General features: G+C 36.7%; 1 protein-coding gene across 1 annotated transcript in view; it reads right to left on the minus strand.

The window, feature by feature from the left end:
• Positions 1-12,825: 12,825 nt before the first annotated feature.
• The window catches only part of LOC123245630 (olfactory receptor 10J5-like), a 69,640-nt gene continuing 58,170 nt past the window's right edge, over positions 12,826-24,295 (minus strand). Inside the window, exon 2 of the mRNA XM_044674597.1 lies at positions 12,826-13,763. Within this exon, the coding sequence (XP_044530532.1) occupies positions 12,826-13,763 (938 nt within the window). The remainder of the gene's footprint in view (positions 13,764-24,295) is intronic.

Below are 24,295 nucleotides of genomic sequence, written 5' to 3' on the forward strand. Positions count from 1 at the left end.
GTTATTTCACTGACTAGGGGAAAAAAGAAAGGAACCGAAACTAATTTGAAAGTATTATCAGTGCAGTTCCAAAGTTAAAATATATATATATATATATATGTGTATATATATATATATTTACAGCTTAAAATATTCTGGTGTTTGAGAATGTTTTATTATGAATTCTTTTCTTGACCACAAAAGAGAGAAACATGTTTAAATCTGGGAGCAACTTAAAAGTACATAAAATTTAATTTGGGAAAATATTTTTTGTTATTACTGTATTTTCTTCTGTGAATGATGTAAAATAATGTATATTGTTTATGTAAACTAGAAGCAAAGTAAACAAAAGCTTTTGGAATGGACCATGCAGGAGAATTCCAAAAGGTAACAGTATAATAAAAACTTGTGATAAAGTGTAAAGAGAGATTTAGTGGAGTGAAGATAAGTTCTATAAATCTGAGAGGCAGCTAGGCAGCAGAGTGGAGAGAGTTCCAGGTCTGGAGTCAAGAGGACCTGGGTTCAAATATGACTTTGAACTCTTCCTTAAGCTGTGTGACCCTGGGCAATTAATTTAGCCCTAATTGCCTACCCTGTGTTGGCAAACCTATGGCACACGTGCTAGAGTGGGCCAGAAGAGGCTGCTCCCTTCTCCCTCTCCATTTGCACCTGAGGACATTTTTCACCTCACCTGCGCCTCTGCCCAGTGGCCCAATGGCAATGCTTCCTCCCTCCCCTGTCTGAGGTAGTGGCTCGAATGGGGCATGAGGATTACAGTTTAGGTATTCAGTCTCTCTAAAAGGTTCCCCATCACTAGCTTAGCCCTTACTTCTCTGCTGCCTTGGAAATAATACTTAATATTGATTTTAAAACAGAGGAAAAAGAGAGAGAATAGGAGGAAAGGAAATGGAGGCTCTATTATACAAGGTTCATCTGGTTAATGCTGGGCCTGACTATGAATCTCTGTGAATAATATGGAATTTCACAGCATGCCTGGATATTCTAAAAAGTTATCTATGACTCTTACCTGAAATCAAATAGAATCAATGATGTTTCATTGGGTTATACCTGTGTTAAGTTACTCTATGCCCTTAGTCTTCAACCTAGAGAAACAGTTCTTGATATTACAATCATGTCTTTCCTTTTTACTTTCATAGCAAATCTCTCGAATATTTACTAGTAAAACTGTAATTTTTACATAACAAGTCTTGGTATAATGTTCCAACATCTCTGAATAGCTATAACAGGATACAAGTTACCTTATTAGGTAGGCTACTTTGATGTTCTTCCTATAACACTGTTGTTTATGAGATTAGCTCCATGAAGTCTGAACTGGTTTTTACTACATGAACTAATTATTGAAGGTCAATCCGACTAGATTTTGTTAGTTTTTTTTTTTTCTAAATTATATTGTCTTATCACCTGCAGTCTTAACCAGCATTATCTGGAGAATTTCCAAAAGTGACCTGGACCTGGAGATGGTCAAAGAAATGCCTCTACAAATCTACCCCATCCATTCATAGACACCTAAAAATCACATATCCTGCATTATCTAGAGAATTTCCAAAAATGACCTGGACCTGGAGATGGTCAAAGAAATACCTCTACAAATCTACCCCATCCATTCATAGACACCTAAAAATCACATATCCTGCCAAAAGACTTGACAGTCCTAAAGCTACAGCTTTATATTGGATTTCTTTATTCATCTTATTATAATTTTGCTTGTTTTAGTAGTTCTATATGAGACATGAAACTGTTACTTATTCTATAAGCTGCTTAAGATTTTTGCTTGGATCGATTCTGATTTGGAAATTGTTAAGAAAAATGTAAGACTATAGTCTCAAAGTGGGGAATTGTGGGTATCAGAGAAAGCTAAAGCAACTACCTTTTTTTTGTAGTTCTTTTACCATGGCCCTGTCCCTGTTTTGCATTGCAAGTCCTACTCTGATTGTGATCTTCCTTACTGTGGAAACCATGAGGATAGTCTTATCTATTAGAACATGATTGTAAGAAATAGCTAACTCAAAGAAGAATTTTTCCTGTTACTAACCCCAACAACAAGTCTGAGATTCCCTTTATCCACACTGGTGAACCTATGACATATGTGCTAGAGGGGCTGCTCCTCTCCCCTCTTTCCACAAGTGCCTGCGAACATTTCTCTCATCACCCATCCCTCTGCCCATTAGCCCAAAGGGAGTGCTTCCTCCCTCCCCTGACTTGGGCAAGGTGGGGGGCTCACATGTGGCATGAGGGTTGCAGTTTGGGTACTTGTCTCTAATAGGTTTGCCATCACTGCCCAATATCCAATTCACTTCCTCCCTAGATTGAAACCTGTATAAGCTTTGTCTTTTTGTTCCTTTAGGGAGTCTTTGCCTGTACAGGTAGGACTCCCTTGCTGGTAAAATAAATAAACCCTTCTTGGTTCCTAAATTATTAATTTGGATTGGGGCTTGGTTTTGGTTCTTATTTGTTCCAGCACTGACAATTTTACCCATACTTTCTAAAACCCCTCAATTTTTGGTCTAGCATTTTAGGTCTTATATTCAATGCCACTTTCCTTCATTGCTGTTGAGGGGAGGGTATTCTTAGCTTAAAATTGCCAGGTTAGCTCCATCCCATCAAATGCTGGTTATACAAAAGATTTTCATAAATAGCTAATACACTTCTTTGCCAAAGTAAAAAATAAACAAGGATCAGGAAGCTATGCAGATTAGAATAGATAGAAGAATTCATGAAAGTAAAGAAACTTTTGGTGAGATTAGATTTCAATTCAATAAAGGAGAGAGAGAATGTTCTCACCAAGGGGAATCTGCTTTTAGCAGTCTCTAAGGTTGCAAATGTGAAATCAAGAAACATGTTAGGAGATTCTCATGTGTCTATAGCTCCAGGGAGATCTTGTGTCTACCATTCAAAAAATCCAAGATTGTTCTTTTTGATTGTCCCTCTTGAAATATTCCAATAATCTGACAAAGTCTTTTTTCTTCTCATGTTAAGTACACAGAATTATGGTTCAGCATTCTCCCATCAATTAAGACTCATGTCTCCCACTTTATATGCAGGAAAACAACCAAACCTGGGTAAATGAAGGTCATACATATTGATCTTTAATGTTTATGAAGCATTTTCAGAAATTATTTCATTAGAGTCTCTTAACAATCCTGTGAGGTTGGTACTTTAAATATTATTAACCTTTTTTCAGAGATGAGGAAACTGAGATTTAGGTTAAATAACTTGTCCAAGGTGAGAGAAAGGATTTCAGCAGAGGTCTTCTTGAATGAATGAGTAGCCCAACATTCTGTGCTTTGTAAATTTGCCTAAATACCAGAGTTGGAAAGGTCCTTAGGAACCAATTTATCTAACTTGTATTTGTATTAGAATTCTTTGCACAATATTACTGACAAGTGGTTATCAGGCTTCCCCTTGAAGGATGCTTTTACCTCCTAGTGCAGCCCATTTTACATTTCAATAATTCTTGTTTTGGGGAAGTATATTTTACTCCATTAAGTTTGTTTCTCCCTCTTTACAATTCTATCTATTCCTCCTTGGGTTAAGTTGGAAAATTCTGATGAAAGACTTTGTACTGAGAGTTCAAAGGTATCAGTTCAAAACCTGATTAATATATGCTATCTGTGTGAACTTGGGCAAGTCTTTTTTACCTCTTTCTTTCTGCTTCTGCAAAATGAGAAAGTTGGTCTAGATGATCTCTAAATTCTTTTTTAGTAATAAAACTACAATTTTATTATCCTGTCCATTATTAAAATAATTAGAGATTGATATCTTGCTCCTCCCCCAAATCCTTCAAAATAAACACTACAATCTTCCACCATTCAAATTGCCCCTTTTGAATATATGCTCTATTGTCCATATCTTTTCCCTAAAATAAGTGCTCAAAGAGGCAACATATTTCAGATTTACTTTGGCTGTGATTGAGACCAATTGGGCTCTCACATTCTTCCTTTGAGACACTATAGCTGTTATTATGGCTCACAATCACAATAACCTTTCTGTTTGGGTAGAGAGGATAGCAACCTGGATTGTTTTCAACATTCAACATTCAACAACAGAGCAGAGGCTGACAGCTTTACCATAGCACTACTCCACCATTCTAATACTAGTAAGTGAAGGTCCAAGGGAATTCATATAGCCTTAGTGCTAGCTGTCAGAACATAATGAGAATTAAAAGAAATTTAATCATTTTAAACTAAATATCAATCAGTTCTGGAGTAATTTTTGTGAAGGGAAAATGAAATTGACAAAAAGAACTTAGAGAGTTTCTTCCTCTGCTTTGTGCAAATGGCTGTGGGTCTGACTAACAAAAGAACTAACATAGAACATAGACAGTCTTGCAAAAGAGTGAGGAAGAAGAAACTGCCTTTGTGGAAGAAGAAATTCTTTTTGAGAGGGTATCAGCTTAGAGGAGAATTCAGCAAATAATAGCAACATCTAGGTGGGGAAAAGCTCTGGAAACTGGTGACAGGTAGCTCTATGGTGGACCAGCAAGTATCCAATTTAGAGGTGTAATAAATAAGACACAGCAGGATGCTGAAAGATTAAGCTTATAGAATCCTGGGATATGTTCCATTTGGAATAAAATTCTAGAAATGTAATTCTTGAAGCATAGTAATCTGAATGAGGTTGTGTTACTTTGTATATAGGGGATTAAAAATACCTTATTTGTCTTGCTATTCTGTTCTAACAAAATGTCTCCTGCATTGAGTGTTGTTTGATCCGGTCTGGCATAGATCACACTAATGGAAGTTTGTGGCTGTAGATCTGAATTGATGCTGACACAAACTGTACTTTGAACCTAGAAGTAGTGAAAGATTTAAAAGTCATGTGGAGACTTGAAAGAGATTGTGTTATATTTGTGGAGTCTTTAAAAAATGTGGGTTAAGTGATTTGCCCAAGGTCACAAAGCTAGGAAGTATCAGAGGTCAGATATGAACCCAAGACTTCCTGTTTCTAAGGTCTAGCTTTTTATACACCGAGTCTCCTAAATGCTCCAATATGGAACCTTTAAAATGAAACTCACTAGTCAATTGGTTTAAGATAACCATGATACTGTTAATGTCAACATGTTAATGAAGTTTTGTTGTTTATTGCTGGGGTAAAAGTTGTGCATTTCATATTTGAATATTAAGTCACTTTAGTTGCTAGGAGGATTCATTCCTAAATGATGATTACTGTATTAGAAATCTTATGTTCTTTAATGAGTCTTGATCCTCAGTGAGTATTATTAATTTTGGGAGTATCAGAATCAAGCACAAAATCCTCTGTTTGGTGGAAAAAGCTCTTGACAATCTAGCTCCCTATGCCTCTCTAATTTTTCTTATACCTTGTTTTCCACCACTTATTCTTCAATACAATGATCATGGTCTCCTGGTTGTACCAAGAATAAGATACTTCATATTTCAATGCTAGACATTTATTTTCTCTAGTTGTTCCCTTATGGTTGGAATGCTCTTCATTCTCATCTCTGCCTCATGATTTCCTTTAAATCTCAATTAAAATCACATCTTCTACAGGAAGACTTTCTTGATTTCTTTTAATTCTAATGGCTTTCCTTTTAAAATTATTTTTCTGCTTATCCTGTATATAGCTGGTATATATCTATTTGCTTATTACCTCTCTCATTAGATTGTGAACTTCTTGAGGGCAAGAATTGTTTTTTGCCTTGGTACTAGTCATAGAAAGTAAAATGTTAAGTTTATCAGTATAAATATAAGAGACTTGTATTGAAAGTGTTTGTCCTTTCTGGTGGATATTCTTACCACCAGAAGAGAAAACTTCTGAGTCATGTCCAGGACATATCACAAAAATAATAGGAAAGTAACAAAGTTCTAATTCCAAATGTAAAAAGATAATGTAGAACTTTCAGGGACCCACTTTTAATTTTGTATGTTCTCTCTGTCCCCTTCCTTTTCACTGCCCCAGCTATCATCCAGGGAAGCAATCCCTGCTTCTGTGGGTTCTGAAGCAAGAATCTTCTTAGCAAAGTTATTGAGAAGTCAGAAAATAAAGATCTTGCCACTCAAATCCTTGGCACTTTCAAATGGTTCAATATCAGAAATGGATATGATTATCCACAGAGATGACATTAAAGAATATGCATTGCCATCTGTCTTGCTCCCACACTTTAAGGAACATGAGACTTTCCCCATCTGATTTGGAGCTGAAAAATTCTGTATATATTGGTTCCCTCAATAAAATGTGAGCTCCTTGAAAGAAGGGACTACCTTGCTTTTCAATTGCTTTGCATAGTATTATGCATATAGCAAGTGATTGACAAGTTATTTTTTTCATTCATTCTAAAAAATGTAGTCGTGTGGCTTGGGTGTATATAGAAATTGAATGGAAATCATGTTGGTACTTAGAGCAAATGGGATATGTATGCCCAGATCCTTTATGTCATTCATCATGAAGGATAGAAGGACTCTAACTTTGTATTACACTTGAAAAGGCCCCTCTGGAGAGAGTTATCTTGTCTCTAGAGAAACAGTCAAAGGAGTTTTGACTGTGGAGTAGATGGACAATGACAGATTTATACAAGCGAGTAGAGGTTTGGCATATGATCATTTAACAGTGAGGGCAGAGCAAGGACAATGTTTTGGTTATTCAGAGTTACTGTGGATGATGAAGAGTCTAGAACTAAAGATAGAGGAAAAAAGCAACATGGGAAGTGAAAGACCCTGGCTTTGCCCAGCTCCAGGACATCTCCTTTGGGACAGACCAGTGGTTCCCAAACTTTTTTGGCCTACTGCCCCCTTTCCAGAAAAAAACATTACTTAGCCCTGGAAATTAATTTTTTAAAATTATAACAGCAATTAATAGGAAAGATAAATGCACCAGTGGCCATCACCGCTCCCCTGGATCGCTGCAGCACTCAACAGGGGGTGGTAGAGCCCACTTTGGGAATCACTGGGATAGACCATTATAAATAAACAAGAAGGGGACCAAAAGAGATTATCTGAATTTAGCTTCTTCTGGGGGTGGAGCCAAGATGGAGGCTTAAACCAGAGCAGCTCCATGTCACCATGAGAATCCTCTCTGACCAAGATTAAAATATCACCACAAAACACAAATACAGGAGTGAAAGAACCAATGAGACAGAGTAAAATAATTATCAGGAAAAGAAAAACACAAAAGGTAGGCAGAGAACATCTGGGGCACTGGGGTGAGAGGAGAGCAGAGTCAGCGGAGGCTATAGCAAGAAGGGAAGAACAATTCAAGAGCAAGCCAGCTCTGCTTTTCTGCACCCCCCCCCCATCTGTTGTCCCAGGTTTGGAACCTAAACCCAAGCCAACATTCAGATTCTGAGATCCTGCCTGGGCAAATGGTGGTCCAAGCCAACCCACACCCCTTGAGATTTCAAACCTGTAGAGAAGTTTGGAGTCCCAGCCCAGAGCAGTCCAGGCTAAAGTGGGCTGAAATCCCAGTCTAGGCTTGGGATGAAGACATAGTTCACATTTTGGGGCAAGGAAACAGTTCACAGGGGCCCCTCATTCCTTATCCCCCATCTTTTTGCCCCAAACGAAGGGTGGAAATCCAGAACAGGTCAATCAAGAGTGTACCTGATTGAATCAAGTACACAGTGAGGTCAAAAAATTGAGCCTAAACCTGAGACTAGAATTTTATTAGCCCCTGATCTGATCAAGTTCAGAGTGAGATCAAAAGCTTATTCCCAAGCCTGAGGCAAGTCCTTAAGCCATCAACATCTCAAGGGTCAATTGAGTCAGCAGGGGGAAGGGGTTCTCAGAGCTCTCAGCCCTCAGACCATCACACCAGCCTCCAAGAAATTAAACTGATAAAAACACAGGAAATAAGCTGAGAATAACATCAAGGAAGTACTGAAGTTTAAGAGGGTACCCCAACTTCCCAGAAAACAGAGCCTATGCATAATTAGATAAGAAAAATGAGCAAATAATTAAAAAAGCACCTAACTCTAAAGAATTTTTATGGAGACAAAGAGCAAGGTATAGACACAGAAGGGGACAATGAAAGCAAAGGGAACACATGCAAAGTCCAAAAGAAAAATATGGATTGGACCCAGACTCAAAAAAGCCTTCAAAAATCAATTTACAGAGGAAGAGAAAAAATAGAGAAGAGAAATGGAAGTGATGCAAGAAGAAATGGGCCAATTGAAAAAGGAGAACCAAAAACTGACAGAGGAAAATCAGGCTTTAGAAATCAGAATTAACCATCTAGAAATTAATGATTTCATGAGAAATCAAGAAACAATAAAGCAGAATTAAATGAATGAAAAAACAGAGGAAACATGATATGTATTATTGAAAAAAAACCACTCTCCTAGAAAATAGATATAGGAGAGATAATTTAAGAATTATTGGACTACCTGAAAACCATGATTTAGATTATCTGAATTCCACTGAAAAAGGTTGGAGCAAGCCCCTAGAAGATAGAACAGCATACGGAGTCATTACTGAAGGAAGGAAAAGGGATCTTGGGACCACAGATAGTCAGTCAACTGCAAGAACAGCATAAATAGAGCACAACCAAAAAAGGCAGAGCTATAAATGAAAGCTGTCCTTTCTTTACCATATGAATTATATAGAAGGATGAGTGTTTCTGAGGAGTTACATATGCAGTCCATTTCAACTTTAGCTCATCCTTTAGAAAGCAGTTCTAAAAAATTTCCCTATCTGAAATATATGGCCTCGGACTTCCTGTCTCTTGAGACTCTTAGTCAACTATCTTATCTCAAAGTCTTATTTATGTAGGCACTACCTGTAATGGTGATACTGATGGACAAAGAAAGGATAGATTCATATGTGTTTGTCTTTTAAGACTTTGAACATAAGAAATAAAGTAGATCAGGACAGCATTTCATGAGTTCAAGATGGGATAAATACTTAGGTACCTACTGGAGGGATTTTAGATGTATGGACTGTGGAGAGATAAAGAAAATAGAAGATATGAGGAATGAAGATCCAGGTAGTAGAATGGTGGAATCCGGGAGAGTAAACTTGGAGGGATAGGCTTTGTCAGCAACTTGACCTTTTTTTTGTTCTCTACCTCGTAATATGAATCTCAGAGGCAATAGATTATAATCCTTGGGCAATAAATGTAATTATGTATCTATTCTTCTGCTAATGATTTCAGCCAGATTGAAAGTCTGGCTTTAAAACTGATAATTCTTGGCTTTTTTACTAGTAAAGATTCAAAGGGTATACAGTTGACTTTTCAGTTTCCGGCTGGGCTGGGGACTCAAGTCAAATGAGTTTTTTTCAAAATGAAACTTATGGTTTACATGAGTTCAGAGTTGAGCAAACCACAGGTTCAGAAAATCAACTTTACAAGTACAATGTGTGAGACACAAAAATACCTAATAGTCTTAGTAGACCAAAAACTCAACATAAAAATATGGTAGGAAATAAAGTTAGTAGGATTTGAAGTAGTGTCCAAGAGAAGAGAGTTGATAATTTTGTTGTACTCCATTCTGGTTTGACCTCACATACATATTATGTGATCTACTCTGCAAACCATATTTTTAGGAGGATGTTAATAAATTGAACCATTTTCAGAGGAAGATATCAAGTTGAAGAATCAAGATCATGCCATATGAGGGATGATTGAAGGAAACAGAGATTTTTGCCCAGATAAGAAGACTATTAAGATGGAAAGAACAAACTTTTTGGTCCCTGAAGGCAAGAGTGGGAACAATGATCAGACATGACAAAGAGACAATTTTAAGCTTGATGCAAGGAAAATTCAAGTTCTTTTTGAAAAGTAGAATGGACTAGTTTAAGAAGAGGTATGCTGCTTTTTAATGGTTGTCTTTAAAATGCTGGATAGCCATTTGTAAGGTGAAATGGAGAGTTTATTTTCATTTTTTTGTTCAAGTAAGATTTGGACTTGATGAGCTTATAGAACCTTTCTAACCCTAAAATTCCATGATTTTGTGAATAATGATTCTTATCATTGAATTTCAGAGGTGGGTAACTTGGAAGATGGTGGATACTATTAGTCCAAGTAGAGAAATAAACAAATTAGGAAGAGAGGCAGGATTTTGGGGAAAGGAATGAGCTGGGTCATAAAGGATCTGTTTACTTCTAATATTTTTACTCCAATTAATCATTTTGAGGTTGGTTCTTAGAAATTTGACTTTGAGTGTTTTCTTTTTCTTTTGAATTACATGTCAGCTGCTAGTGCTGATGTGATGACAGCTTGAGAAAATAGAAAATAGAAAGGCTTTCTGTTTTAGATGTAAAAGAATTCAATTTGATGGTATAACTGCTTGTTACAGGGATATTTACAATGGGGAAAAAGGCAGCAAAATAGACATTCTTGAATTAGTTTTTCAAAGAACAATTCAGAATATTTGAGTTTCTCCAAATGTCTTTCCAAATATGCTTGAGAAAACCTTCTCTTTCTGAATTCCAAGATTTTCTAAAATTGCTCTTTATCCCTTGCTTGAGAGCATTAAAAATAAGACTGGAATTGTGAAAAAAGAAGAGCTTGAATGAGTCAAGGGTGGAGAGTGTTGAAATATGCTGCAGCTTTGAATGTTAAATAAAGGAGTTTGATGACTACTTGGTAGGTGACAAGGAGATTTTGAGCTCACATTTATTGATTGTGTGATCTTGGATAAGTCATTTAACCTTTTAGTGCTTTTGGCAACTTTAAAATCATGAGTAGGATAGAACGTGAAATTTTGCATTAGAATAAGGATTTTTCTCATTCAGAAGTTTTCTGAAATGAATAAATCATTATTCCAATCTCTATCCTCATAACAAGATCACATTGGTGCAAAAAGGTTATTCTGACTCTCAACAATCTTAACAGTTTTTGCTAATAAATTGCTGTATGACTTCAGGTAAATCACTTAAAACCTCCAGATTTCTCATCAATACAATAAAATGGGCTTATATAAAAATCTAATGGTCCATTTTAGCTTTTACTTTTCAATGAAATTCTTTCTGCTCTTTATTACACTGTATAAAATTATACTCGATTTATTGTAATTAGGTACTCTCAATCCATTTATGGATATGTCACAAATCCTATACTGTGCAGATACACTGAATTGAAGGGAAATAAAAATAGTGCTTGTGGTCACTTCTAGTAAAAGTGCCACATGAAGTCATTGGTCAAGAAAGTGGGCACATTTTATATTATCTTCATATTGGTAAATTAGACTCAGTTTACATTTTAAATTTTAGTGCCTTTCCCAAGAATTCCAACTTCCCAATTTCAATCAGTAGATCAAGGGGACTCATTCTGTCCCTAACAAGGAGAGTGGAAGCATGGGCAGAAGCAGCTGGCTTATCGAGTACGTCCATAACTCTGGGAGTGAGCGTGTGTAGGCTCATCAAAAAAGAAAAGATGTCAATCTGGATGCTTTCTTATGGGAGTCGGAAGCCTTTTTTTCTGGACATAGGAAAGTTTGTTAATATTTAGTTTAACTTCATAAGCAATATGTCTGGGTATACTTATTGGGAATCCAATGGGGAGGAGACAGTGAAGAGGAAAGCATCCCTGGAGAAGAAAGATAGATTTTACCCTGAAGTGTTTTGCCAGAACATTGTCCCTAGTGGTAAGGGGGAGGTGAAATCATATTAAAACTCCATTTTTAGTTCAACTGAAAATATTGATATAATATTTTCTCCAGACCAAAATTCTTTTCATATTTTTCCCTTTAGGAAATTGTACAGAATAAAAGCTAAGGTCTTTTCTTGAGAAAATGGATTTTAAGGGTGATAATCAAACTTGTTTTTTGTCTTGTTTAGATATTAGTGTTTCCCATTCCCTGAAGCCATTGGTTTGTTGTGAACAATCTCAGGGAAGAGTCCTCTTCTCTTATTCAGAAAGGGTTGTAATACAAATTGCCAGAATGTCCTTTTATATCTTGAGGACAATAGTCAAGGAAGGAATTAAGTAATGAATTGTTCTGAAATGTTAATTCCAAACTATATTTCAATAATGCACAATATGTTTTAATATATTATGATTTTTCCTTGTTCAAGATTATAAACATTATAAATGTTATTTCAGTTTGTCGTTGGGTAGAGAGACATGTCTGAGGGCATGAGAAAGGGAGAGATTAGGTTAATCTGAACAATCTTTACAAGAAATGGGCTTAATATTCATTCATTCAAGCTTGAATTTTTACTTAGTGTTTAATAAACTTATTTCTGGAAGACTTACTTCCCAAAACACAAAGGACAGCATTAATATTTTTTCTTTGAGAGGATCTGGGGAGGACAAGAGAGAGACAAAGAAAGACAGAGGCACAGACAAAAAGAAACAGGGAGACAGGGAGGGAGGGAGGGAGAAGGGTGATGGTAATAGATTCTTTTGTTACAACTTCCTAGATCAAAGAAAAAACATTTAGACTGGATTCTTATAGGCAATGAGTCAGTAGTAGGGTGTGGAGAGCAAGTAGGAGCAGTTGAACAATCCATTTCATCACTGCCTATACTTTCTTTCATATAGTTGTATCAAGATATCAACAGTACTTGTTGATAGTTTGATATTTGTTGGTTAATCCATTTGGGAAAACCAATCCTCTATCTCCAGGTGAACTAAACAAGGATTGGTATTTTTGCCCAAGCCAAATTAATCTGTAGGAATTAATCAAACATTCAATCAATAAATAGATATCAGGGATCCCCAGGGACCAGCCAAGTACCCTTTTCTTTTTCAGCAATGTTTCAGCAATGAGAAACACTAGTTTCTCAAGTTCATACTGCTTATAGGTAGTAGAGAAGTATGAATTTTGCTTCAAATTCAAGTATACTCTAGTACACTTGGATTGTTTGTGATATTTGTGGTCAGCATATGAGCTTTATGGGCTCAAAGACTGCTTGAAAAATAGCCTATTAGTTAAGAAGACTTTTTACCCATGACTCGCCTTAGAGCATCTTTGACTTCCTTGTTTCTCAGGCTATACACAACAGGGTTCAACAGTGGTGTAATGAGAGTGTAAGTAATAGAAAGTAATCTGTCTTGCTCCATTGAATTTTCTGATTTGGGCTTGAGATAGGCAATAGAGGCACAGCCATAGTGGATAATGACCACTGTGAGGTGGGAAGCACAAGTAGCAAAGGTCTTTTTCCGTCCTTCAGCTGAGGCTATCTTGAGAATGGCAGAGATAATAAGGATGTAGGAGATGAATATTAAGCCCATGGGCACCATGATCACTCCTAAACTGATAACAAAATTGATGATCTCATTGATTGTTGTGTCTATACAAGCAAGTTTCATCATGGGGATGATGTCACAGTAGAAGTGGGCCACCTCTGCTTCACAGAAGGGCAAGCTGAATATGGATGTCACTTGTACAGATGCCATGGTCAAACCAATGACACATGCCCCACCCACTAAGTGGGCACATGCCTTTTTATTCATGACAATCATATATCTCAGGGGGTTGCAAATGGCCACATAGCGGTCATACCCCATTGCTGTGAGCAGGAAGCAGTTGTTGATGGCCAAAGTGACAAAGAAGAACATTTGAGTGGCACAGCCTTCCAGCGAGATGGGCTGGTTCCATCCTATAAGGCTGGATAGCATCCGTGGGATGATGACCAGTGTATACAAGGTCTCAGAAGTGGACAAGATGCTCAGGAAGAAGTACATAGGAGTGTGGAGATAGCGGTCAATGCAGATGACAGCCACAATGATGACATTGCTGGCCAGGGTTATGATGTATAAAATGAGGAACACTGCAAAAAGGGTGATCTGGTGTTCATGGAAGCTGGAGAATCCCTGAAAGGTGAACATGTTCACCACAGTGTGGTTCTTTTTCTGCATTAGGTAATCTCAGTATCTGAAAGCAATTAAGAGTGTTAGCATAAAGGAGTTTTCCTTAAGTGGACTTTTTATCATATAGGAAAAGATATAAAGATAATGTTAGTCAGAATGTGCTCAGTAACCTTCTTGTTGGCAGGAAGTTTCTAGCAAAGTGAATGAAATCATTAATTCAATCCCTGCCTGTTCTTCTTTTTGATCCCTGATTTAAGAATGAGCTTCATCTGAGTCTCAGCAAGCACCTTTTAAAAGTTAATCATGGGAGCAGCTAGATAGCTCAGTGGATAGAGAGCCAGGCCTGAAGATGGGTTCTGAGTTCAAATTTGACCTCAGATACTTCCTAGCTGTATGACCCTACACAAGTCACTTAACCCCAGCTGGCTAGCCCTTACTGCTTTTCTGCTTTGGAATCAATACTCAGTATTGATTGTAACATAAAAAGTAAGGTTGTTTTTTTTTTCAGTTAGTCATACATGATGACAACACGAGAACAATAACACCAATTCCTTCATTAGTTTGTAAGGTCCTCGAGGGCATGAACTATCTTTTGCCTCTTTTTATATCCCCAGTGCTTAGCACAGTGCCTGACACATCAAAAACTTAATAAATATTTGCCAATTGATCAATAATACATAATAATAGCTAATATTCATATAATGCTTTAAGTTTTGCAAAACATTTTATACATCCTATCTCATATGTTCCTCATAATCCCTATTATTACCACCAAAGAAACTGAGTTACAGAGAGGTGGTTACTTAGCCAGTAAGTATCTCAAGCAGGATTTTAACCCGGGTCTTTCTGATTCTAAGACTAGCACTCTATTCACAATAATATGTATCTACTTGTTTGTGGTATCACTTTATGGTGGCATGTTCTCTGAACATTTCTGGGAATGTCCTTCTTCCTGCCATATTTAAGTAATCAAAGGATCTCTCAGTTTATGTATTCATATCTTTCTCTTGGTTTCCACTCATCCCATCTGTATTTAGGATACTCCAGATGAGAGATAATCAGATTCCATGTGCCTCAACTCAGTAACTTAGACTTTCACTTAAGAAAAAAACATTTAATTTTAAAGTTTAAACTTAGACATAATTATCATTTTAAGGAACTGTTACATTTCATCTACCATCTTATTATTTCATCTCGGCACTGGGAATAGCCTAGTATCACTGTCTTAAATTCAATGTTCCACAATGATTGACCATTTTCTAAGTTCAGCAAATGCAGACCCCCTTAATAGTTCCTATATAATGTATCAATCAATCAATTAGCAAACATTTATCAAGTATCTACTTGTACTTTCTTTGTTCTATGCTAAGCACCGTGTTAGGTTCTGGGGTTACAAAGAGAGAAAATGAAATGATCCCTATCCTCTAGGCATTTATATTCTGCTGGGGGCAATATGTCCATTTCAAGATATAGATAAAACATACACCCCAAATTTCATAATATGACTCCTTTGGGTGTACTATCAGCTTATTCATTAGCATATTTGTTGTTTATAGAAGGAATTATAGGAGAAATAATGAATGTGTTGGAGTTGCCTTCCACAGTTTGCAGTACAAATAGACACTGCCTTCTCATTCCGCCATTACTTCAACACACCTTGGTTATTTCTGTCTATAAGGCTTCTATAAAGCTTGGACTCAGGGTCTGCCACAGGCTTAGAATTAATTCTGTTCTGTATTGTGTTAATTCTCTTTGTCACATGCCTACATCTTGTCATTGCAAGCAGATTCTAAGAGCCTTTGGGGTTGAGTCTATAGCTTAGACTTTACATAGATTTTCTATAGTGGCTAGAACAGTTCTGGGCACAGTGTCTTGATTGATGAACAAATCATGCATATAATAAACAGATGCTGCTGAAAGTCTTTCCCAGCTGGATCCATAAACAACAAACATACTGAAGACAGAATTGAAACTTGAAGGTGGGATTTATTTATTTTTTTAGTCTTTTTTTTTTAAATAAAAAATTATGGGTATTTTTACACATTTCTTTTATATCATGGCTGCTATTTGCTGTTCTTTGAGGGGAAAAGGAAGAGTTAGAGCTCTGCCTCATGGAGCTTTTGCAAATAATGACATGGATTCTCACAACAGGCAGCTTGGAGGGCCACTCCAGCCTTTCCTTCTATGACCCATATTCATAGCCATCAGACATGAGTTATTTTTCCTGTGTATTATCTTTTGACAGTGAACTGAAGCAAGATAACAACTTATTTTTATTTTTCTATGTTCTTATATTACCTGAAAGGAATCCTTTTTCTCTTTTCTCTAGACATGAAAAATGGGAAAATCCTTTGGAAAACAACAATAACTGTTCATATGTGATTATACATACCTCTTGTAAACATGGGCTAAGGATGGTGATTTAAGCAGCTGACACACTTGACCCACATAAGTTTTTGTATAAACCTGGTTAATTTAAATGGTTGTTGACATTCTCTGGAATTGTATTTGACCAATCCACTATTGCTAGAGGCTATCATCACTGTCCTGCTGAGAGGACATCCTGTACCCCTAGATAGCTCGGTGCATGGTAGGTGCTTAATAAATATATACTTGTAGATTGCTTTGTTAGTTAACAATGCAATATACCTCCTTCTTGCAGTAAAATCTGAGGAAAGTGTGAGAAGGGATCTTAGAGGCCATTTAGTTGAATTTTTCCCATTATACAGACGAGGAAACTATTTTAGAGAGGGTGTGACTTGCCTAAGGTCACATAATTTATATCATAGGTGAGATTGAATTCCAAGCCTTCTTAGTTACAAGACAAATACTCTTTCTACTATGAAAGAGGTTTAAGAATGCAGGATCATTCTATAGAGGATTGTCACCAGAAGGGATCCCTTCACAGATTAGGGGAAAAAGTGCTAATGATGCTAGGATGTTGATAATTGTTGACATTCCATTGTTGTTGAGTTGTTTTTCAGTCATGCCTGACTTTTTTCGACCCCATTTGGGGTTTTCTTAGTAAAGATACTGAAAAGATTTCCAATTCCTTTCTTCCCTTATTTTACAGATGAGAAAACTGAGGCAAACAAGGTCAAGTGACTTGCCCAGTCATACAGCTACTGTCTGAGATTGGATTTGAACTCAAGAAGAGTTTTCCCAATGCCAGGTCCAACATGCTACCCATTGTACCATAGAGTTGCCCATTGACATTTAGATAGTACTTTCAATTCAAGTAGTTTTTCAAAGACTTTTACTTAGATGATCACATTTGATCCTATTTTAATCCTATGAGTTAGGTGCTTTAACAAATACATACTCGTAGATTAGTTGCTTAGCTCACACTGTATTATACCCTACTTTAATCCTGTGAGTTAAGACTTTTAAGTATTTTTATAGCTGAAGAAATTGAAACTCAGAAAAAACAGAATGGAAGGATACTCTGTCTACATCTGGTTAGATTAAAGCCAAATATTAGGTTATAGGAAACTTTCTAGCTCACTTAATGTAGAGGACCGTTTCTTTTTAAAATTAGAGATTTAGGAGAAGCTGTTTCATGCCAAAAGACTGTCTTCAGGGAGTCCTTAGTATGAAGGAATCTAAGAACCATATTGTCACTAATTTAGTAAAACAAAGACCCTGTAAGCTACAGAGTGACTTAGAAGTATGGTGCTTCTATGGCAATGCCTTGATTAAAGTTTAAGATTCTATTAACAGAGTAATATTGGGAATAATCTTAAATTAAATCTCAACCAGACACTTGAGAGTATTTACATATGACAGACACAGTCAGGGCTGAGAACTCTGGTTAAGAGATTTTGTAATGTATAAATAAACTCAGGTAATACTAGCAATTTTGTCATCTGGGTCAAACCACCAAATAAATTACTTTTGTAGGATCAAAGATTTAGACCTAGAATCTAGCTTAATCTCTCATTTTACAAATGAGGAAACGAAGTCCCCAAAAGATGAAGTGATTTGCCTATTGCCACATAGTTAAGGGACAAAACCAGATTAAAATCCAGGTATTCTGACTCCAGCATTTAGGATAATCCCTGGCAAATAAAGGTGCTTAATAAATGCTTATTGACTGACTGATTTCACACCATGTGGCCTCCCTAGAATAAGATAAGGGAAATACTTCATGGATCTTGAACAGTAGGCCACAAGGTGGAGAATAATAGGGACCTTGAATTCATTGTTAGAAACACCAGTTTTGGCACTGGAAACACAGCAGTCCCAGAACAGAGAAGAATCTGGGCTGCAGCATCTAGTGGGAAGAAGTGAACAATCTATTAATTTCCCGTTTTTACTAATTATTCTCACAAACTATCTCTTAACTGAGAGATACTGTGATATAGCATGATGGTGTCCAACTCAAATGGAAACAGATCAATATATTGACTTAGAAAACCACAAATTAATCACATCTATGTTGTATTATGTTTTTATTTATTTTGTTAAATATTTCTCAATTATATTTTAATCAGATTTGGGCCATACACAGTTTTGCAGTCAAGTTTGTTGCTTCTGTGTAATGATTGACTTTGGAGTCAGGAAGACATAGATTCAAGTATTACTTTTGATTGTGTGATCACTGGAAAGTCATTTAACCTTTCATCTCTCCCAAATAGCTGTCTAAGACTGAAAATTGTAGCTGAATTAATATTATTTATTAGTGGAGAGAAGTTCCACACTGAAAAAGGGGTATTGATGCTAATAAAATCATGGGACTAAATCTCAAAAAACAATGCCTCCTCTCAACTGAAATGCTAACTCAATTGTTTTTATCTGTTAAAAAATAAGCACAAAGGCAGCTAGGTGGCACAGTGGATAGATTGTATCCAGCCAGACTTGGACCCGGGAGGACCTGGGTTCAAATCTGGATTCAGACACTTCCTAACTGTGTGACCCTGGGCAAGTTACTTTGCCCCATTTGCTTAGCCCTTGCCTTTCTGTCTTAGAGTTGCTAAGACGGAAAGAAAGGATTAAAAAAAAAGAGCAGTCATTTCCCTCTACATTTTGGAAACATAGGGCAAAGTCTGAGTGTGTGACCTAGAGATGATTTTCCCAATAAAAGCATTAACTTAGTTTGGGCTACAGACCAAAGATATAAATTAAAACAAAATTGAATTAAGGGAAAACTAAAATCACTTTGGAAAGTTATGTAATCTCTCAGGACCTCAGTTTTCTCATTTCTCAAATGAGGAATTTGTTCTTGATGATATTTAGCATAGCCTAATTTAAAAATCTTTCTTTAAAAAGGATTATTTCAGAGCAAAGGTAAACCAGGGAGCCATATTGTGCCATGGGAAGGTTTAATTATGCAGTACAATTGAGTGGAACGTTTAAGTTGCTAGACAGGGACTTATGACTCCTTTTCCAAGGAGAAGTAAAACATAGTGTTGACTGGGAGAAAAACCCATGCACATTCTTTGTAGGAGCAGGTCAAAGTAAAATGAGAATGAAACCTATGGGGAAGAGATTTTAAGTGAAGTGAAAAGTCTATACGGAACTAGATTCGCCTCAAGGTTGGGTATCCCAAAGGAGAAGGAAGTTAAAAAAGGGAGTTTGAAATAATAATCACAGGCAGCTGGGTGGTGCAATGGATAGTGCACTAGGCTAGGAATTAGAAATACTCATATTCCTGGGTTCAAATCTAGCTTTGGACATGTACTTGCTGTGTGACCATGAGCAAGTTACTTTGCTCTATTTGCCTCAGTTTCTTCATCTGTAAAAAGAGCTAGAGAAAGAAATGGCAAACAACTCCAGTATCTTTGCCATGAAAACTCCAAAGTGGGGTCACAGAGAGTCATATCTGACATATGAACAGCATAAACAACACAAACATATTTATGTTCTCATGAAAAACAACAAGTAATAATAATCTTTCATGTTTAGTCATTTTTTGCTGTTATCATCAAGCAATAACCATAACCATAATAATAATAATAATAATAATGCATGTGTTTATAGTGGATAGTTAAGTTTTCAAAGGACTTTACAAGTATTACTTGGTTTGACCCTATTAAATAGGAATGGTAGCTGCATTTCTGTGATATTTCGAGGTTTGTAAAGAGATTTATAATATCTCATTTGATCCCCACAACATCCCTGTAAAGTAGGTGCTTTTACTATCCCCATCTTACAAATGAGGAAATAGAAGTTGAGAAAGGTGATGTGATCCAGAGCCACATAGCTATCAAGTATATGAGCAGGATTTGAACTCAGTTCTTCCTCAATCCAAGGTCAGTATTCTATCCACTATTCATAAGAAATTGAGGAGTGAGGAAATAAAGAGACTTTCAGCTGTTTGTGGAAAAAGATGAGAAAAGCGGAGTAAAAGGTGTATATGTCCTAAAGATGGTACAAATGCAGGCCTGGGATGCAGAAGAGCAGCCAGAAGTAGTGATAAGAGATTTAGGATCATCTGCACAGAGGTAATAGTTTAAAAATGAGATTAAATAATCTTTCCTGCTTTGGATTTTAGTTTCTTCATCTGTACAATGATGGAGTTACACTAGTTGATCTCAAAATCTATGAGATGTCGATAAATACTTACGTTGAGCATTGTAACAAGTCATGCGTGAGGATACAAGGGAAGTAAAAAATATCTAAATGCCTATCATGTTGGATGCTTCAGTGGATACAAAGCAGTCTAAGCTAACCTAAGTCTTCAAGGATGTTATAATTTGGTTGGAAACAAGACACATAAAGTTAAATAAGAGATTTAAAATAGTTCAATAGAAGACAAATGTCTTAAGATAGAATGTGATTGGCTGACATAAGAGGAGATATTTTAGAGGTAGAATGGATGAAAGTGGGCAACTGATTTTTGGGCATGGCTATTGTAGGGGGTTGATTAGATGCTTAGCATTTTCCTCCTACATTCAGCTATAATTCAGACCCTTTTCTTAATAAACTTACAATTGAATTGGTGGATTGGAGCTGGATGAGGAGGACAATTCCACAGATAATTATAATACAAGAGAGAATTGGATATGTATGGAGAGATCCAAACAGAGTTTTATGGTTCTATGGAGGAAGGACACATGATTTTTTACCGTTTTTTGGGGTGAAAGGGTAAAATCAAGGAAGATTTCAGCACCCAGCTTAAGTGTCATCTCCTTTCAATTAAATGGGGAACTTGGAGCTGTCTTCAGATTTCAGTGTCTTTCATATATGGTAGAACTTCAGAGTCCCCCAAACCTTGTGGACCTGTACTCAATCAGTATCTCATAGGGTAGGGATAGAGAAGGCAGGATGGTTGGTGATAAAAGCCAGCTCCCCACCAAAAAATACTCTACAGAACAAATCACATTTTAGCACCTTTCTCTAAACAAGTTCCTCAATTATAGGTTGATTCCATAGATCCTTTCCTTTTCTAAGGCAGGAATGTGTGTGTGTGTGTATGTGTGTATATATAACTAGCTCTCCTAGTATTAGTGATATTCCTCTTCAAGATTGTCCTTGACCACTTATATCTTGATTCATTTAGGAAAAAGATGCTCTTGTATAACTATACGTGAACAGGGAGAACTCACTAGGAGCTCCCGAAGCAATGTCTCTGATAGTTTTATCATAGGACCATAGTGTCTTAGATTTGAATGGCAGACACTTGGTTTAAATTCATCATTTTACAAATGAAGAAACTTAATCTCAGAGTGGTTTCATGCCTTATTCAAGTTAAATAGATAGATGTGCCTTTGATTCCCAAATGAACAAATGAATGAACAAAAAAGCATTGTTAAGGACTTAAAAAGTGCCCAGTACTCTGCTAGACTCGAGGGAAATAAATAGAAAAAGTAGGTAGTTTCTGCTCCCAAGGAGCTCACATTTCTATTGGGGGAGATAATGCATAAAAGAAAATTCACTTCTAAGGAAGATGGAAAGTCCAGCAAGTTCCAAGAATGCAATGGCCCTCTTGTAAGTAGGACACAGTAAGTAGGATACCTGTTGTCAGGAAGACCTGAATTCAAATCCAGTCTTAGGCACTTATAAGACATGTCACCCTTGGTAAGTCACATAATTGCTATTTGCCTCAGTTTCCTCACCTCCTATGGCTTTTGTAAGAATCAAATGAGTTAACAATTATGGAGCTCTTAGCACAGTGCTTAGCATATTATAGGTATGATATATATTTTAACTATCTTTATTATGGTGATGGGATGAGTGCCAGGGTCCAGGACTGTCTCTACCATGCTCTTCCAACTTATATGAGGCTATGTGTTTATCATTCTCTACGTTGTTCTTTTCATTCATATCCCTTAAAGGAAAACATCTGCCTTTCCTTATGTATCAACATTTTCCTTTCACAGGCAGGACTAGGCAAGTAGAGCATTCTATTTTGATCTTCTCAGACATTACATTGTTGGCCAGCAGAATATGGATAGGACTGAAACTGGTTCAGGCCACTTTATCCTCTGGCCTATTCTCTATCTGCCATATTTGGAGATTGAGATAAATCCTTGCCAACACATCCTCCATCTCAGGGTTGCCTGTGTGAGCCATGTCCTGTGGCTCATGCTGTTTTGTGTCGCTTGCCATTCACTTCCTTCAATCAAGGTTCTTTTCTAAGCCGATAGACTGAAGCAGCTGTAGAACTGCTTGTGAGCCTTTGAATAGTATTTGGAAACAAACAAACAAAACCACAATTGTCTCTGAAAATAGCACATGGGAGATGTTGGCATCCATTTCTTCTGCTTTTTTTTAAGCCCTCACCTTCTGTCTTAGAATCAATACTATCAGTTCCAAGAAAGAAGAGCAGGAAGGGCTAGGCAATGGGGGTTAAGTGACTTGTCCAAGGTCACATAGCTAAGAAGTGTTTGAGACCAAATTTGAACCCAGGGCTTCTTATTTCCGAGCTTGGCTTTTTATCTGCTGAGCTACTTAACTGTACCTTCTGCTTTTCTAGTCGAAGTCTGGACAACATGTAAGAGGTAGCTTTGGCTTATTTGGGGTAGACATATTCTCCTTCTGGTGTGACTGGATCACTGACATTGAGGATTCTTCTGCTTCATATTTCTTCAGCAGGGAAAAATGGTAGTGTAGCAAGGCCAATGGCTGAACAGAACCAGAAAAAGGCTTCCTAGGCCTATGGGAGGGTCAGCATTCCAAGTAAATTCTTAAGGAATTGAAAGGTGGCATAGTGAGTGGAATGCTGGAGTCAGGAAGATATGAATTCTAATCCTAACCCACATATTTACTAGCTCTGTGACTCTCAGCAACTTATATAACCTATGACTGCCTCAGTTTCTTCATCTGTAAAATGAGGAGGCAAGAGCATTCTGGGGTGGCTGTTGAGAAAATAAAATTACTTAACATATATAAAGCACTTTGTGAACTCTAAAGTGCTGTATAACTGTCAACTATTTTATTAAATAATTTGTACTACAGTTATGGGTATGTGCATATACTTTTTAGAAATCAAGAAATGACAGATATATAACAAAAAACTACACAAAATAGAAGTGGAATGGAAAAATCAATATTTCCATGCTTTTACAAGATTTAAAAGCTAAAAGTTGTACCATGTAGGATGAGAATAGTATGGAAAATACAAGGTTTGCTTACAGCAGGAGGATAGGAACCTAGTGGGGATGACAGTTGAAAGAATACCTTACTCTTCAGAAACTAAGGGTAGAGGAGATATATATTTTTAATTTCATTCAGAAATGGGACATAATGTTAAAAGACCAAAAAGGATCCTAGACCATTTGGAGAACATACTTCATAAGATTTGTAAGAAGACACGAAAAAGTGGGGCAGAGGAAGAGAAAGTAAGGGTGTATTGCCATCTGCATTGTGAAGGGAGTCTTGGTCAATGATCAATGAGAGCACAAGCCTTTTGAAATACAGAAGCAAGCGAGGAAGGACAAGAGCAAGATGCTTCAACACAAAGGTTTATAACCTGTGGTACAAGAACTCTCAAGGGATCTGTGGATAGATTTTTGGGGATCTTGAACTTGGATGAGAAGAAAAATGACATTTTGATTTTCACTGACCTCTAACTAAAATCTAGCTTCCCCTTCAATTATCTTAATATATTATTCTGAAAAGGGATTCTTGGTGTCCATTAGCCTGCTAAAGGGATGTATGAAACAAAACAGTTTAAAAACTCTCACTGTATAAAGAAATTATTGTTTATATGAAGAATGATCTATTGATCTTTTAAAAGAGAAATATGCAGATCATAGAATCAAAGGAAAGATAATTAATCCAGAGGCACAGACAAGGAAAGCTCACATGGAAGATTGGTCCTGAGGCAATGAAGAGAATAAAATAAAAATCTTGCCAATGAACATCCCTGGTTTTCCTCCTACTTCTAGTTTCTAATGTTCTCCCCTAATCATTACCTTATCTGCTATTTTTTTTTTGCTTTCCTCTTATACATGTGAATGCATGTTGTATTATTGTTTTCTGTTTATTTGTAGCATTCCTTTACTACACTTTAAACTTTATAAGGGAAAGCATCATTTCTTTTCTACCCTTGGTATCTCCCCTGACATCTTAGGTAATGTTTTATACACATGAGGTGCTTAAGGAAGGCTAATTCAGTTGGGTTGCAGAACAATTTAAGGAACCA

Source organism: Gracilinanus agilis, chromosome 4 (genome assembly GCF_016433145.1).
Source record: "Gracilinanus agilis isolate LMUSP501 chromosome 4, AgileGrace, whole genome shotgun sequence".
Lineage (NCBI taxonomy): Eukaryota > Metazoa > Chordata > Mammalia > Didelphimorphia > Didelphidae > Gracilinanus > Gracilinanus agilis.